Source organism: Emys orbicularis (assembly GCF_028017835.1).
Source record: "Emys orbicularis isolate rEmyOrb1 chromosome 21 unlocalized genomic scaffold, rEmyOrb1.hap1 SUPER_21_unloc_3, whole genome shotgun sequence".
NCBI lineage: Eukaryota > Metazoa > Chordata > Testudines > Emydidae > Emys > Emys orbicularis.
Window position 1 is genome coordinate 147,234 of NW_027045157.1, and position 15,885 is coordinate 163,118.

Below are 15,885 nucleotides of genomic sequence, written 5' to 3' on the forward strand. Positions count from 1 at the left end.
GTGGGGGAGTCCCAAGCCCTGGGCTCCTTCCTCTACCACCTGCTGACCGGCAGCACCGCCCTGCTGCTCACCTCCAGCCAGCGCACCGCCGGGGCCAGGTAGGGGTGAGGAATGGGATATGGGGCCTGTCCCCTCGGGGGGGCCACCGGCTCCCACCCGGCCCCAGGGCGGGGACTGGCAGCTCGGGGGGGGGGGGGGGGGGGAATGGGGCTCGGGCTTGTCCCCTCCTGTGATCCCCTTTCTCTTCTGCCCGAGGTTGATCCTGCTGGGCCTGGTTGGGGGCAACGTCTACCTGGAGCGTGTGGTCAGTGGACTCGTCTTGGAGAACACTGAGGCCGGCTCAGACCCAACGGTACCGGCCAGCACCGCCCCCCTCCCCCCGGACACCCTCTGCTGGGGTGACCCCTCCTTCAGACACCCCCCACCCACACCCCCCCGGACTCAGCAGTCACTGGGTCTCTAGCCAGGGTGGGGAGACTGAATTCCTGCTCCTTGGGGATCTGCCATCCCAGCTCTGGTGGTGGGACGTGGGCGTGGCTGGGAGCCAGGACTCCTGGGTTCTCTCCCTGGCTCTGGGAGGGGAGTGGGGTCTCGCGGGTTGGAGCGCGGGGGGGGGGGGGGGGGGGGCTGGGAGCCAGGACTCCTGGGTTCTCTCCCTGGCTCTGGGAGGGGAGTGGGGTCATGCGGGTTGGAGCAGGGTGGGGGGGGCTGGGAGCCAGGACTCCTGGGTTCTCTCCCCTGCTCTGGGAGGGGAGTGGGGTCAGGCGGGGTGGATCGGGGGGTGGGGAGGGAGCCAGGACTCCTGGGTTCTCTCCCTGGCTCTGGGAGAGGAGTAGGCTCTGGTGGATTAGAGCGGGGGAGCCCAGACACTGGGGCTGGGAACCCGGACGCCGGGGTTCTCTGGGCGGAGAGCGGGGGTCCTCGCTCTGACAGGTCCCCCTTTGCCAGGAGGCCCTTGCCAGCTGGGTGGGGCTATGCCGCAGGCTGTGTGCTGGCGCCGGGCTGGCCGTCCTGGCCTATTGCGTCCTCACCTACCGTGATGTGGCCCAGCAGAGCCGGGAGGTGCTGCGGGGGCTGCAGGAGACCCAGGCCCAGATGCAGCACATCCTGCAGGAGACAGGTATGGGGGTGGGGCTAGAGAAGGGGGCGGAGAATGGGGGACAGTCCCTGTGCGAATGCAGTGGGCAGAGGGCAAGACAATATGGGCAGGACACCCCGAATGGGCGGGGCTAAGCCTCAGTGGGTGTGGACAAGTGGGCGGAGCTATGGAAGAGAGCAGGGCATGGCTGTATGGGCAGGGCTAGGAAGGGGTGGGGCATGGGCTAACCACTGCCCCCTCCCTCATGCAGAGCGCCTGCTGGCCCAGCGGGGCCCGGACCCCAGCCAGGGCAGTGCCGACTTTGCCGACTCGGGCTTCCCGGAGCCCCTCTCCTGGCCCGAACAAGGAGCCCCCTGGGGTGAGCGACCCACTGCGCTGGGGGGCTACGTGGGCGGGGCTGGGAGCCAGGACGCCTGGGTTCCCTCCTGGCTGTGGGAGGGGAGTGGGGGCTGGTGGGTTAGAGCAGGGGGGTTGGCAGCCAGGACGCCTGGGTTCCCTCTTGGCTCTGAGAGGGGAGTGGTAGATGGGTTTGCGCAGTGCCTGGCGCCCTGGGGTCCCCAGTCGGGAGCGAGGAGCCCCCGTAACCCAAACCTCCCTGTTTTGGGGCCAGCGGAGGAGCTGAGCACCAGCAGCCGCCGGAGCCGGAGCCGCTCCCCGGCCCGCCAGCGCGCCCGGCCGCAGAGACGCCCCGGCCAACGGGCCTCGGAGACACACAACGTTCCTGTGCCGCTGGACGGGGTGAGTGCGAGTCAGCAGGGTGCAACTGACACCCCCATTCACGCCCCAGCCTCACAGACACCCCCTCGAGTCCTGGCTCCCAGCCCCCCCCCGCTCTAACCACCAGCCCCCACTCCCCTCCCCGAGCCAGGAGAGAACCCAGGAGTCCTGGCTCCCCGCCCCCCTGCTCTAACCACCAGCCCCCACTCCCCTCCCAGAGCCAGGAGAGAACCCAGGAGTCCTGGCTCCCAGCCCCCCCTGCTCTAACCACCAGCCCCCAATCCCCTCCCAGAGCCAGGAGAGAACCCAGGAGTCCTGGCTCCCAGCCCCCCCCTCTCTAACCACCAGCCCCCACTCCCCTCCCAGAGCCAGGAGAGAACCCAGGAGTCCTGGCTCCCAGCCCCCCTGCTCTAACCACCAGCCCCCACTCCCCTCCCAGAGCCAGGAGAGAACCCAGGAGTCCTGGCTCCCAGCCCCCCCTGCTCTAACCACCAGCCCCCACTCCCCTCCCAGAGCCAGGAGAGAACCCAGGAGTCCTGGCTCCCAGCCCCCCCCTCTCTAACCACCAGCCCCCACTCCCCTCCCAGAGCCAGGAGAGAACCCAGGAGTCCTGGCTCCCAGCCCCCCTGCTCTAACCACCAGCCCCCACTCCCCTCCCAGAGCCAGGAGAGAACCCAGGAGTCCTGGCTCCCAGCCCCCCCTGCTCTAACCCACCAGCCCCCACTCCCCTCCCAGAGCCAGGAGAGAACCCAGGAGTCCTGGCTCCCAGCCCCCCCCTCTCTAACCACCAGCCCCCACTCCCCTCCCAGAGCCAGGAGAGAACCCAGGAGTCCTGGCTCCCAGCCCCCCTGCTCTAACCACCAGCCCCCACTCCCCTCCCAGAGCCAGGAGAGAACCCAGGAGTCCTGGCTCCCAGCCCCCCCTGCTCTAACCCACCAGCCCCCACTCCCCTCCCAGAGCCGGGGAGAGAACCCAGGAGTCCTGGCTCCCAGCCCCCCCTGCTCTGACCAGCCTGAATGTCTCTTCCCCCAGCTGTGCTGCTATGAGCTCCGGCGCCGGCCGTCCCTGCGAGACCCCCCCAAACGCCAACCGCGCCCGAAGGGGAAGAGTTCAGTCGCCGGCGCCTGCTGAGCCCAACCTGGGATCGGATCCCTACTGCGTGAATGTCCCCCCGAGCCGGGAGCCCGGACGCCTGGGTTCTCTCCCCGACTCTGGGAGGGGAGTGGGGGCTGGTGGTTAGAGCAGGGGGGGCTGGGAGCCAGGACTCCTGGGTTCTCTCCCAGCTCTGGGAGGGGAGTGGGGGCTGGTGGTTAGAGCTGGGGGGGGCTGGGAGCCCGGACGCCTGGGTTCTCTCCCTGACTCTGGGAGGGGAGTGGGGGCTGGTGGTTAGAGCTGGGGGGGCTGGGAGACAGGACTCCTTGGTTCTCTCCCTGGGCCTGGGAGGGGAGTGGGGTTAGAGAAGGGGGGGGCTGGGAGCCAGGACTCCTGGGTTCTCTCCCCAGCCTGCACGGGTCTGAGTGAGACACAGGACAGGGGGAGACTGCGTGGGATGTTTTATTGGAGACGGGCCGCTCTAGGGCTTTTAGCTGGTAATAAAAGGAGCCTGACTTTTCGGTAGCGGCAGCTCTGGTCTCGTCTCCGCGGGCCGCCCCCCGCCAGCCAGGAGAGGCGATCGGCCCTGAGGTAGCTGGAGTGCAAGGCTCACGGGGGCCGCCACTGCCGCGCCTAGTCACCCGCCGCGCCGAAGTTCATGGCGGCCGTCAGCGTGGCGGAGAGTTTGCTGGCGATTTTCTCTGGGGGAGGGAGAAACCAGCCGCAGTGAGAATCCCCCCCTTGGTGAGACCCGCACGCCCCGGCCAGCAGAGCACGATCGCAAAGGGGGAGCAGGGAGCTGCCCTGCCATGAAACGCACCTCCAAACAGCCTGCCAGGGTGGGAGGGGAAACTGAGGCACAAAGAGAAGCAGTAGAGCTGGGGATGGAACCCAGGAGCCCTGATTGACAGTTCACTAGTCCTAGCTAAGGGACAACATGGCCTAGTACACAGGACGCCTGGGTCCTCTCCCGGCTCTGGGAGGGGAGTGGGGGCTGGTGGGTTAGAGCAGGGGGGGGTGGGAGCCAGGACTCCTGGGTTCTCTCCTGGCTCTGAGAGGGGAGTGGGGGCTGGTGGGTTAGAGCCGGGGGGGGCCTGGAGCCAGGACTCCTGGGTTCTCTCCCCGGCTCCGGGAGGGGAGTGGGGGCTGGTGGGTTAGAGCAGGGGGGGCTGGGAGCCAGGATGCCTGGGTTCTCTTCCTGGCTCTGCCTTGGACCTTGGCCAAGTCCCCTCTCTGTGCCTCAGTTTCCCCTCTCTACCATCCATTTCTAGGCTGAGCCCTTTGGGCAGGGACCGTCTCTTATCGCTCGGTCTGGACGGCTGCCTTCCCCAGATGCCCCCACGACGAATCCCTAAGCACCCCTCCGCCAACCTGCTCTTTTCTGCTGCTTCTTCCGCCTCCTGCTAGCGGCCCGCAGCCCCTGCCCTTGGTGCAGGGGGTCTAGGGCTGAGATCTCCTCCAGGCTGGGGGCTTTGGGAACAGGTTTCTCCACGGCAGCGGCTGCTTTGTTCTTAGCCTTCAGTTCCACCATCATGGGGCCGAGCTGCAGTGCGAAAGAGGAGAGTGAGGCTTGCCAAGGGCACTGGGCAGCTGCCTCATACTCCACAATCTCAGCGTTCAGAGAAAAAGAAAATGACGTTTCTAGCTCAAACGGCTGCAGAGAAAAGGGTTGACCTGGGATCACTGCTTGCCTGAGGCTGCAGAGAGCCTGAGCTCATCCCTCAAATGGGGTGGGGCCTATTATGCAAATGAGCTAGGAGGAGGAGTCTCCTGTTGGCACCAAGAGGGGGTGGGTCTTTGAAGCTTCAGCCTCTCAGGAGGACAATTTTGGGATGCCTGTGTGGGCGGAGCTTGTGGTGTAGGGGGTGGGGCTTAGGGGCCATGCTTCTCCCCTCCCTCCATACCTCCAGAGCTCTGTCTTCGTCCATGGCTGTTTCTTCCTCTCCCGATGTCTCCTCTTCCTCCATCTCTGCCCCGACCCCACTGGTGAGGCCGGCGGGGGCGAGGCCGATGCCCACGGGAACTGACGGGAGGTCTGGGCGGGGAATGGACACAGAGCGGGCACCATAAGCAGATGCTCTGATCCCACCCACCCCCGGGGGAGAAAGTGGTACTGCCCCCCAAAGGCCACATAGCACGGCTGGGAGCCAGGACTCCTGGGTTCTCTCCCGGCTCCGGGAGGGGAGTGGGGGCTGGTGGGTTAGAGCAGGGGGGAGCTGGGAGCCAGGACTCCTGGGTTCTCTCCCCGGCTCCGGGAGGGGAGTGGGGGCTGGTGGGTTAGAGCGGGGGGGGCTGGGAGCCAGGACTCCTGGGTTCTCTCCCAGCTCTGGGAGGGGAGTGGGGGCTGGGAGCCAGGACTCCTGGGTTCTCTCCTGATTCTGGGAGGGGAGTGGGGGCTGGTGGTTAGAGCAGGGGGGCTGGGAGCCAGGACTCCTGGGTTCTCTCCTGGCTCTGGGAGGGGAGTGGGGCATAACAGGTTACCAGCCAAAGCCTCCTGGTTGCCTTGCTCCAGCGCCTCGAAGTCAAAGGCCTTGCCCATCTCCGTGACGATCTCGGCGCTGATGTGGGTGGGCAGCGTGTGGGTCTCTGGGGGGTGCGTGAAATAGCTGATCTTCCCACTGGGAGGAGAAAGAACTGGGGCTCTTAAAGGGTCCCATTCCCCACCCCCCCCAGCCAGCCAGTCCCCTGCCCTAGTGCCAGATTAGGGCTGGCGCCCCCCCACCCCCTTTCTGCCCCTTCCCCACCCACCTCATCCAGTCGCTCAGCACAGCTTTGGCCGCCTTCTCGTGATCGGGCACGCCTCCTTTCCTCAGTTTCCCCTTTCTCCGGGCGAGGTGCGCTAGGAACTCCGTGACGTCCCGGTAAGCTGGCACACCGTAGTGCTGCATGATCTGGGGTGGGGAGCAGCCAGACACGCCCATCAATCCACTCCCGGTTCCCCTCAACCTTCCCTCGCCTCCCTCTTCGCTTCCGCGGTCGCATCTCCCTCTCCACCTTCCCTCGGACCACCCCCACGCTGCGGCCCCCACCCGCCCATTGCTGGATCCTGCTGCATTCACAGACTTGAGGGCTGGTGCTCAACTGGAGACGGGTCAGGGAAGAGCCATGAGAAAACGTCAAGGGTTAGCAAACCGGCCCGGGAGTGAGAAACGCAAGGAGCTCGGTCTATTTCGCTTGAGAGAGACGGTTAAGGGGTGACTTGACCCTAGTCTGTAGGAACCCACGTAGGTACCCAAAGAGCTAATAACGAGCTCTTCAGTCTGGTCTAACACGATCCACAGGCTGGAAAGTGAAACTGGACAGATTCCGACCGGAAACAAGGCACCAATTCGTAACGAGGAGAGTACGGAACAATTTCCAAGCAGCGTGGTGGGGTCTCCATTGCTGGCGGTTTCTCAATCACGCGGAGAGCTTCTCCGAAAAGCTCGGCTCCAGGAACGAGTTTGGGGAGGTTTTCTGGCCTGTGTTGATCTGGATGATCGCAGTGATGTCTATTAACCGGATAAAGTCGTCTCATTCTGAGCCCTTCCTCCCGAGAGTCTATTAATCGTTTCATTTTGCTGGCTAGCCTCAAAGGGTTGCAGCATGAATACTTATGCATCCGAAGAAGTGGGTTGTAGCCCACGAAAGCTTATGCTCTAATAAATTTGTTAGTCTCTAAGGTGCCACAAGTACTCCTGTTATTTTTGCGGATACAGACTAACACGGCTGCTACTCTGAAGCGTGAATACTAGAATTTATAAAAGGGAAACCTGAGTAATTGAGTATCAGAGGAGTAGCCGTGTTAGTCTGGATCTGTAAAAAGCAACAGAGTCCTGTGGCACCGTTAAGACTAACAGATGTATTGGAGCATAAGCTTTCGTGGCTGAATACCCACTTCGTCAGACGCATGTAGTGGAAATTTGCAGAGGCAGGTATAAATATGCAGGCAAGAATCAGTCTGGCGATAACGAGGTCAGTTCAATCAGGGAGGGTGAGGCCTCAGTAACTGAGTTTGACAAACTGGAAGAAACACAGATGAGCCCGTGAAACATTCTGATCTCGTCTAATCGACGTTCTTAGTCGGAAAATGGCAGCAGGCTGCCTAGCCGAAAGTCGTCCATGAGAAATCTCTTCCTGGGACAGGTATTTCCATCCATTGGGAAGGAAGTGTTAGTTTCCTTCCTGGGACAAGGAAGAGAGGGGCTGGGGTTTGAGTCTAAACCGTCTGGGTTGGAACCAGACATGTAAAGAACTGGCTGGAATCGACACATAAGAACGGAAGACCTGGAGTTGACAATGGAGGAGCCAGCGACCAAGGGAAGAGCTTGCGTTGACCAACGGAAGACCCAGTGGCCAACGGAAGAGCCAACAACCTGGCCATGAACACTCAACTGTTGGGATGCTGACCACGTGAGGAGTGCGTGGAGGTGAGAACAGACCAATGGAGAGACAGGGAGGCAGGGACCTCTACTCTCCCCCATATGGCCTCTGCCATCGACCTAAGGCCTCTCCACCTGCTCCAGGTGAACAATCAATTCTCCCCGGTCTTCAAAGACCAGCGCTGCTTCTCCTCATTACTCCAGAAGGAGCTGGGGGGGGGGGGGGGAGGAGACTGGGGAGAAAACAGGGGGGCTGGGAGCCCCATGTCTGCTGTGGCAGGAAAGCGGGAGCCCTGGACGGGTCCTCCCAGGACCCTCAAGGCTAGGGCTCAATAGACTGGCGCTCCTTTGGGCCCCAGGCCGGTGAGTTCAGATCCGACGCTTCTCGGGCCTGTCTCCTGGTTGACGGCATTGGCCCCGCTGGTGGTGGCGTCGCCCCACTGAGCGCCCCCCTAGCAACCACCCCCCTCCTGTACCTGCTCCTTGGAGCATCGTCTCAAGATGGCGTCCACGGGCGTCACCGGGTCGGCCACCTGCTCCACCTTGAGGCAGCTGCGCAGTACCAGGGCGGCGTCCGTGGCCGCGGTCGCCATGACCAGGCCGGGGCAGTCCAGGAGCTTGACGTGCCGGTCTAGCTGGACCTCCTGCAGGCACCTGTGGGGGAGAAAGGGGGCATCAGCCGAGGAGCAGGGCAGCCCTGGCGGGACCCCCACCCCCGCTGTGGGGCAGGAGGGCTTACTTGGTGATGCCGGGCGTAGCTCCCACGCTGCAGGCCCGGCTCCGCTTCAGGCTGTTAATCAGGCTGCTTTTGCCAACGTTGGGGAAGCCTGGAACAAGAGCACGGGGGACACGAGTCAGAGAGAGAACCCAGGCGTCCGGGCTCCCAGCCCCCCCCCCCCCCGCTCTAACCATTGGACCCTCCTCCCCTCTCAGAGCCAAGCAGAGAACCCAGGAGTCCTGGCTCCCAGCCCCCCCACCGCTCTAACCACTGGAGCCTCCTCCTCTCCCAGAGCCGGCCCGAGAACCCAGGCGTCCTGGTCCCCCGCAGCGAAGGGCCAGTGTCTCTCACCTACGACCCCCACGCTGATGGCTGTCTTGAGGTCCTGGCTGCGACTGTAGTTGGCCAGCACCTTCAGCAGGCAGTCGGCCCCCACGCACGCCCCACTGGCCAGCAGCTCGCAGGAGGCCTTGGCCACGGGCACCTTGCTCTGTTGCTGAGGGGGCGGGAGAGCAGCAAACGGATCAGGACAGGGCTCACACAGTTATATCCATCCCCACCCCGCCCGCCCCTGCAGAGCTGGGGAGAGAACCCAGGCGTCCTGGCTCCCAGCCCCGCCCCCACTCTAACCCACCAGCCCCCACTCCCCTCCCCTCCCAGAAGCCAAGATTGGGGAAAGGTCCCAGGCTCCATTTGCCCCCCCTCCTCCCCCCCACCCAGCCAGGCCCCACCCCCCTCACCAGGTGCCGGCTCTGCTGCTGGGTGGAGGCTTTGAAGGCCACGGTGGGGAGTTCGTTCCTCAGGTACTTCAGCCACCCGGCCACCACCTCTTTGGACACCAGGTCTGGGGGGGGGGGGGGGGGGGGGCGCGCGGCAGGAGCACAAAGGGTTAACCCAGCGTTTCTGCTTCCCTCCTCCTCCTCCTCCCTTAGGAGCCCAGCTCACACCCCCAGTGAGGGAAACTGAGGCACCACAGGACTTGCCCAAGAGAAGGCAGAGCCGGGGAGAGAATCCAGGCGTCCTGGCTCCCGCCTGCCTGGCTCTAACCACTAGCCCCCATTCCCCTCCCACAGCTAAAGATAGAACCCAGGAGTCCTGGCTCCCAGCCCCCCCCACCCCCCCACCCATGCTCTAACCACTAGCCCTCACTCCCATCCCAGAGCCGGGGGGAGAACCAGGCATCCGGCTTCCCCCACCACACACCCACCGATTTTATTTAACACTAGCACCAGTTTCTTGTTGCCCCCGGCCTGCAGCACGGCCTCCTCCACCTGGGGGCAGCGACAGCCCTGGGGGTCTCGGGCATCCAGCACCTCGAGGACCACATCGGCCGCCTGGATCACCTGCGGGGAGCAGGGGAGGGGGTGAGTGGGGTGTCCCCTCTGTGGCCCGGCCCCACTGAGCGCCACGGGGGGGAATGGGGGTCTCCCTCCATGCGGCTCACACCCACCTTCCTGAACTCCCGGTAGTAGGCCCTGCGGGACCCCTCCTTCTCCAGCCGCGGGTGCCCCTGCAGCTGCTGCAGCCCGGCCTCCTGCGGAGAGGGGACGAAACAGTGGGGGGGGGAGGAGAGAGAACCCAGGAGTCCTGGCTCTCAGCCCCCCTGCTCTAACCACTAAACCCCACTCCCTTCCCAGAGCCGAGGAGAGAACCCAGGAGTCCTGGCTCCCAGCCCTAACCATCAGCCCCCGCTGCCCTCCCAGAGCCGGGGAGAGAACCCAGGAGTCCTGGCTCCCAGCCCCCCCCCCTGCTCTAACCACCAGCCCCCACTCGCCTCCCAGAGCTGGGGGAGAACCCAGGAGGCCGGTGAGGGGAGGCCGGTCTGGGGGCCGAGGGGCTGCGTGGGACGGGGCCATGTTACCTTCTGCTCGAAATCCCGCTGCTTGCGGAGGGCGTCCTGCTGCAGGGACTCCAGGCTGCGGCGCTGGCTGGTCTCCTTGAGCCGGGCCTGCTCCTGCCGCGTCCTCAGCTCCGCCACCTGGAGACACAGCCAGACTTCAGCCTCCCAGAGCCGGGGAGAGAACCCAGGCATCCGGGCTCCCAGCCCTAACCCAATAGACCCCCTCCTCCTCCCAGAGCCGGGGAGAGAACCCAGGCGTCCGGGCTCCCCCCATCCCCCACTCCTACCCTTTTCTGCTTTAATTCAGCTTCCTTCTTCACATATTCCTTGAAACCCAACAGCTGAGGCACTCCTGGGTCTTTTTTCCCATGACCCTTTGCTTCCTTCCTCTGGGTAAAAGGGAGATCTTGTTAATAACCACACAACAGGGAGCAATTTGCCCTCCCATGTCCTCTCCCCAGGGAGAGAACCCAGGAGTCCTGGCTCCCAGCCCCCCTGCTCTAACCACTAGACCCCACTGCCCCTCCCAGAGCCAGGGAGAGAACCCAGGAGTCCTGGCTCCCAGCCCCCCCCCCCCTCTAACCACCAGACCGCACTCCCTGCCCAGAGCTGGGGAGAGAACCCAGGAGTCCTGGCTCCCAGCCCCCCCTGCTCTAACCCACCAGCCCCCACTCCCCTCCCAGAGCCGGGGAGAGAACCCAGGAGTCCTGGGGCTCACCTTGCGTGGGTGTTTCTTCGCAGCTGTAGTGTGTTCTGTGGAGAAGGGGACAGAGTTAAGGGGATGTTATAATTTTGGGGGCTGGAGGCTGGTCCAGGTCGGAACTGGGGCCGGTCCCCGGCGCTGGGACTTACTGGGCCGGGTCATGGTTCCGCAGCGGGTCGCAGGGTCGTCTCCACTGAGCAGCACCTGGGAAGAAATTACTGTTTACAGGGGGCTGGAGAGCAGCTCTGGGAGGGGGGTGGGGGCTGGTGGTTAGAGCAGGGGGGCTGGGAGCCAGGACTCCTGGGTTCTCTCCCTGGCTCGGGGAGGGGAGTGGGGGCTGGTGGTTAGAGCGGGGGGGGGGGGGCTGGGAGCCAGGACTCCTGGGTTCTCTCCTGGCTCTGACACCTCAGGATCAATCACACAACGATCCCTATAGGGTACAGTATTGAGAAAAGAATCGGGGGGAATCCCAGACATAGGCATAGGGGTAGATCCCTGCCTCTCCCCATAGATCCAGCCTCCCCTCTGATCTTGCTCCCAGACCTTGCCCTCTGCACCCCCTCCCCCAGAGATCCTGCCCCCTCCCCCTCTCTGCATGCCCCCACCCCCCCAGATCCAGCCCTCCTCTGCACCCCCTTCCCCAGAGATCCTGCCCCCTCCCCCCTCTGCACCCCTCCCCCTAGATCCAACCCCTCCCCCTCTCTGCATGCCCCCCACCTCCCCGATCCAGCCCCCTCTGCACCCCCCAGATCCAGCTCCTCCCCCCTCTGCACCCTCGAGAGATCCTGCCCCCTCCCTCTCTCTGCATGCCCACCTCCCCGATCCAGCCCCCTCTGCACCCCCCAGATCCAGCTCCTCCCCCCTCTGCACCCCCGAGAGATCCTGCCCCCTCCCTCTCTCTGAATGCCCCCCACCCCCTCCAGATCCAGCCATCCTCTGCACCCCCTTCCCCAGAGATCCTGCCCCCTCCTCCCTCTGCACCCCTCCCCCTAGATCCAACTCCTCCCTCTCTCTGCATGCCCCCCACCCCCCCAGATCCAGCCCCCCTCGGCAGCCCCCTCCCCCTAGATCCAGCCCCCCCACCTCGCCCCCTTTCCTGGCTGTCGCAGTTTCACTTCCAGGGCACCAGCTGGAACCCACGTGGCGCGCTCACGACACAGGGGCGCTTCCTGGTTCCCCCCCTCGTGCGCGCACGCGCTGGGCGGGGCCTCGTGCGCGCGCGCGCGCTGGGCGGGGCCTCGTGCACGCGCGCGCCCCGCCCCTCCCCTCCCCTCCCCCGTTGCTGTGACAATTGCACGGGGTGAAATGGTGCACATCTGCAGCGGGGCCGCGCGTCCCCCGCAAGCCCGCGGGGCCCCTCTCCGGGCCCTGCCAAGCCCCCGGCCTGGGGACCCGCGTGGGGCCGGGGCGGGACAGAGCTGGGGGCGCACGTGCCCTCCCGGAAATAAAGATCCCACCTTCCAAAATGTGCAGCCTGCAACCCCCAGCCGGGGAGAGAACCCAGGAGTCCTGGCTCCCAGCCCCACCCCCCGCTCCAACCCCCAGCCCCCACTGCCCGCCCCCAACCGGGGAGAGAACCCAGGCGTCCTGGCTCCCAGCCCCACCCCCCGCTCCAACCCCCAGCCCCCACTGCCCGCCCCCAACCGGGGAGAGAACCCAGGCGTCCTGGCTCCCAGCCCCACCCCCCGCTCCAACCCCCAGCCCCCACTGCCCGCCCCCAACCGGGGAGAGAACCCAGGAGTCCTGGCTCCCAGAAACCCCTGCTCCCCGGCTCTGGGAGGGGAGTGGGGGCTGGTGGGTTAGAGCAGGGGGGGCTGGGAGCCAGGACTCCTGGGTTCTCTCCCCAGCTCTGGGAGGGGAGTGGGGGCTAGTGGGTTAGAGCAGGGGGGGCTGGGAGCCAGGACTCCTGGGTTCTCTCCCCGGCTCTGGGAGGGGAGTGGGGGCTAGTGGGTTACAGCAGGGGGGGCTGGGAGCCAGGACTCCTGGGTTCTCCCCCCAGAGCCGGCGGGGGCTGAGCCGATGGGGCGGGGGCTTTAAGCACGTCCAGGAGTTCAGGAAATAGCCGGGATTCCAGAGCCCAGCTGGCATTTCATTCACAGGCCCAGATCCAGGCAGCTCCCGCTTCCCTTTAACTGCGAGAGAAACGGCTCCGCTTGTCAGCACCAGCCCCTCTGCTGAGTCACAGGACGCCCCGGCTCTGGGAGGGGAGTGGGGACTGGTGGTTAGAGCAGGGGGGGGCTGGGAGCCAGGACGCCTGGGTTCTCTCCCCGGCTCTGGGAGCGGAGTGGGGGCTGGTGGTTGGAGCAGGGGGGGCTGGGAGCCAGGACTCCTGGGTTCTCTCCCCAGCTCTGGGAGGGCAGTGGGGGCTGGTGGTTAGAGCGGGGGGGTGGGGGTGGGAGCCAGGACTCCTGGGTTCTCTCCCTGGCTCTGGGAGCGGAGTGGGGGCTGGTGGTTGGAGCAGGGGGGGCTGGGAGCCAGGACTCCTGGGTTCTCTCCCCAGCTCCCACTCACTCCAGTCCCCTCCCCTCCGTATAACCGGCCAGGCGGGCGAGCCAGCAATGCTCCGGCAGCTGGCGACTCGGGGCGCAAGGGCCAATCCAGCCAGCCGGGAAGCCTTCGACGGGGCCCACCAGGCCCGAGCGGCAGTGAAGACAAGTCTGGCGTGTGTGTAATCAATGGGCGTTCCTCGCCGCGTGTGGTTTCTTTCCAGCGCCTGGCTCTGCGCCTTTAAATCCTCCCCCCATTGTTCCCATCTGTTGTGGTTTGAAGCATTTTATCCCAGAGCAGGAGGAATTTTTTCCCCCTACCATGTGCAGGCAGGGAAAGAAGCCGTGGGCTGGAGTTAGCAGCAGATTTCAGAGAAGGTTTCCCCCCCTCTCCTTGGGAGAAAACCCCCTGGCCTCCCAGAGGTGGAGTTCCCTGCTTCAAATAGCCAGCCAGTCTGATTTCGAAGAAACGGCCGAACGTCCAGGTTGGCTCTTTTGTTAGACAATAACCCCTCGGAAACACAGGCTCTGCTAAGCAAGGACCCAGCCCTTACAGCTGGGTCCGAAGCTAGAAACGGGCCGACACCTAGTTTGAAACCAACACATTGGAGCTCACACCTGGTTTGAAACCAAGAAACCCCAGTTGACAATTGGTCTGATGCTTTCGAAGCCAGAGATCAGAGTCTACGAGTGAACTGAAACCAAGACATCAGCCTTTACGGCTTGTTTGTGACTTGGGACTTTACAACCAGGCTGACGCTTACGAGGCAAGAAATCCCGACTGGTTTGAAACGTAGGACGCCAGAAATCGGCGTTCATGACTGGGAAGCGCCCGAAGCTGAAAACGGGAGTTTAAAGGAACGAAACAAGAATTCGGAGCTGCCAGCCGGTTTCGATCTTCCTTCCAAGCGACGGAAAATAAATCAGAGCCCAACTACAAAAAGGGGTGAAGCCCGGCTCACAGCTAGTGACCTCTCCCTGGAGGAGATGGGTGGTTACCACTGATGTGAAACCTCCAAGGAGCAGAGCGGAGGGGAGAATTTCCGAGGCAGGAGTCGGCCGTCCAGGCGCGGTGGCCGTTCCCCGGGGCAGCGAGCGAGACCCGCTTGTGGAGTCGAGGAGGAGGTTGCATCTGGCTGGGAACGGTTTCCAGCGCGGCCCACACGAAATCAGCGCTTGGCAACCGACGAAACCCTCCCGGGAGCGAAGAGGTCGGGGTTTGGCAAAACCAGAGCTGGGGAAGCGGCTGCCTCTTGCCACGGCTGCAGCGCGGCCCCCCTGCCCCGGAGGAACCCCTGGAGTTTGTTTTGGACGCGGGCCGCCCGAGGCCTTGCTGCGTGGCTCAGACGGCGTGGATGGAAATCTCCCGTGGGCTGGCTGTTTCCCCCCCCTCCTCGCTCGGGGTTCGTGGGCAGAGAAGGGGGTAGCGGATTTTGCGGCAAGCCAGGCACCCCACCCCAGCCTTGGAGAAAACAGCCCCCCAGCCGTCGCCATGGCTCCAGCCCCGTGCTGACGGGGGAGCAGGCGTCTGCGCCCCCTTGGCCAAGGAGACTCGCCCTCCGCTCTCTTGCCAGCCTCCGGGTTGGGATCCGACGCCCCTGGCTGAGGATGTGGCCCAAGATCCCCGGGGCTCGGGGGGGCCTGGGGCCGTCTCTTGGGGGGGATTGAGGCTCGGAGAGGGGGGAGGGAGGGGTGCAGACATGCAGAGGGCCAGTATGATCGGGATCCCCAGCCTGGAGCAAGCCGGATCCTTCGCCCAGCAGTTCAAGACCACACGGTTCTCCTATCACCTGGAGAGCCGGGCCGACGGGCACCGAGCCGGTAAGGGGGAGGGGCATCTTCTGCATTCAGGGGGAACCTGTGGGGGGGGGTGATTTCTTTGTCAAGTGGGGGAGGGGACTGGGAGCCCAGACTCCTGGGTTCTCTCCTGGCTCTGGGAGGAGAGTGGGGGCTGGTAGGTCAGAGCAGGGGGGGCTGAGAGCCAGGACTCCTGGGTTCCCTCCCCGGCTGTGGGAGGGGAGTGGGGGCTGGTGGGTTAGAGCGGGGGGGGGCTGGGAGCCAGGACTCCTGGGTTCCCTCCCCGGCTGTGGGATGGGGGTGGGGGATGGTGGTTAGAGCAGGGGGGGCTGGGAGCCAGGACTCCTGGGTTCCCTCCCTGGCTGTGGGATGGGGGTGGGGGCTGGTGGTTAGAGCAAGGGGGGCTGGGAGCCAGGACTCCTGGGTTCTCTCCCTGGCTCCGGGATGGGAGTGGGGTCTAGGGGTTAGAGCAGGGGCGGCCGGGACTGACAATGCCAAACTTGGGTGCCTTGTGCTGCATTTTATGGTGACAGGTGACGTTCAGCCCCCGGGTTTTAGATATTTGTCTCTTCCCTTGGACTCTGCCCTGCCCCCACCCAGTCGGTCCTGCCTCTGGGCACAGGGCAGGAGAGCGGCTCCTTGTCCTGGTCGGCTGGCGGTGGAAGGGTCCCAGGGTGCTGGGTGGGCAGCCCCTGGTCTGAGACCCTGTCTCATCGCTGGGGGAATGGCTCTGTGACCCCCCTCCCCTCCCAGAGCGGGGAGAGAACCCAGGAGTCCGGGCTCCCAGCCCCCCCATCTCTAACCACCAGACCCCACTTCCCTCCCAGAGCTAGGGAGAGAACCCAGGAGTCGGGCTCCCAGCCCCCCCTGCTCTAACCACCAGACCTCACTCCCCTCCCAGAGCTAGGGAGAGAACCCAGGAGTCCTGGCTCCCAGCCCCCCCTGCTCTAACCACCAGACCCCACTCCCCTCCCAGAGCGGGGAGAGAACCCAGGAGTCCTGGCTCCCAGCCCCCTGCTCTAACCCACCAAACCCCGCTCCCCTCCCAGAGCCGGGGAGAGAACCCTTGAGT

General features: G+C 64.8%; 1 protein-coding gene across 1 annotated transcript; it reads right to left on the minus strand.

The window, feature by feature from the left end:
- Positions 1-3,360: 3,360 nt before the first annotated feature.
- GNL3L (G protein nucleolar 3 like) lies at positions 3,361-11,680 on the minus strand. The gene is made up of 16 exons (XM_065423113.1): positions 11,614-11,680; positions 10,680-10,734; positions 10,546-10,580; positions 10,115-10,216; positions 9,849-9,965; positions 9,438-9,521; positions 9,195-9,330; positions 8,728-8,831; positions 8,339-8,483; positions 8,009-8,096; positions 7,746-7,923; positions 5,657-5,799; positions 5,390-5,526; positions 4,813-4,943; positions 4,280-4,451; positions 3,361-3,609 (listed from the first exon to the last, which is right to left on the minus strand). Exons 2-16 carry the CDS (start codon positions 10,690-10,692, stop codon positions 3,542-3,544), a joined length of 1,653 nt encoding a protein of 550 aa, XP_065279185.1. The 5' UTR covers positions 10,693-10,734; positions 11,614-11,680; the 3' UTR covers positions 3,361-3,541.
- Positions 11,681-15,885: the final 4,205 nt, after the last annotated feature.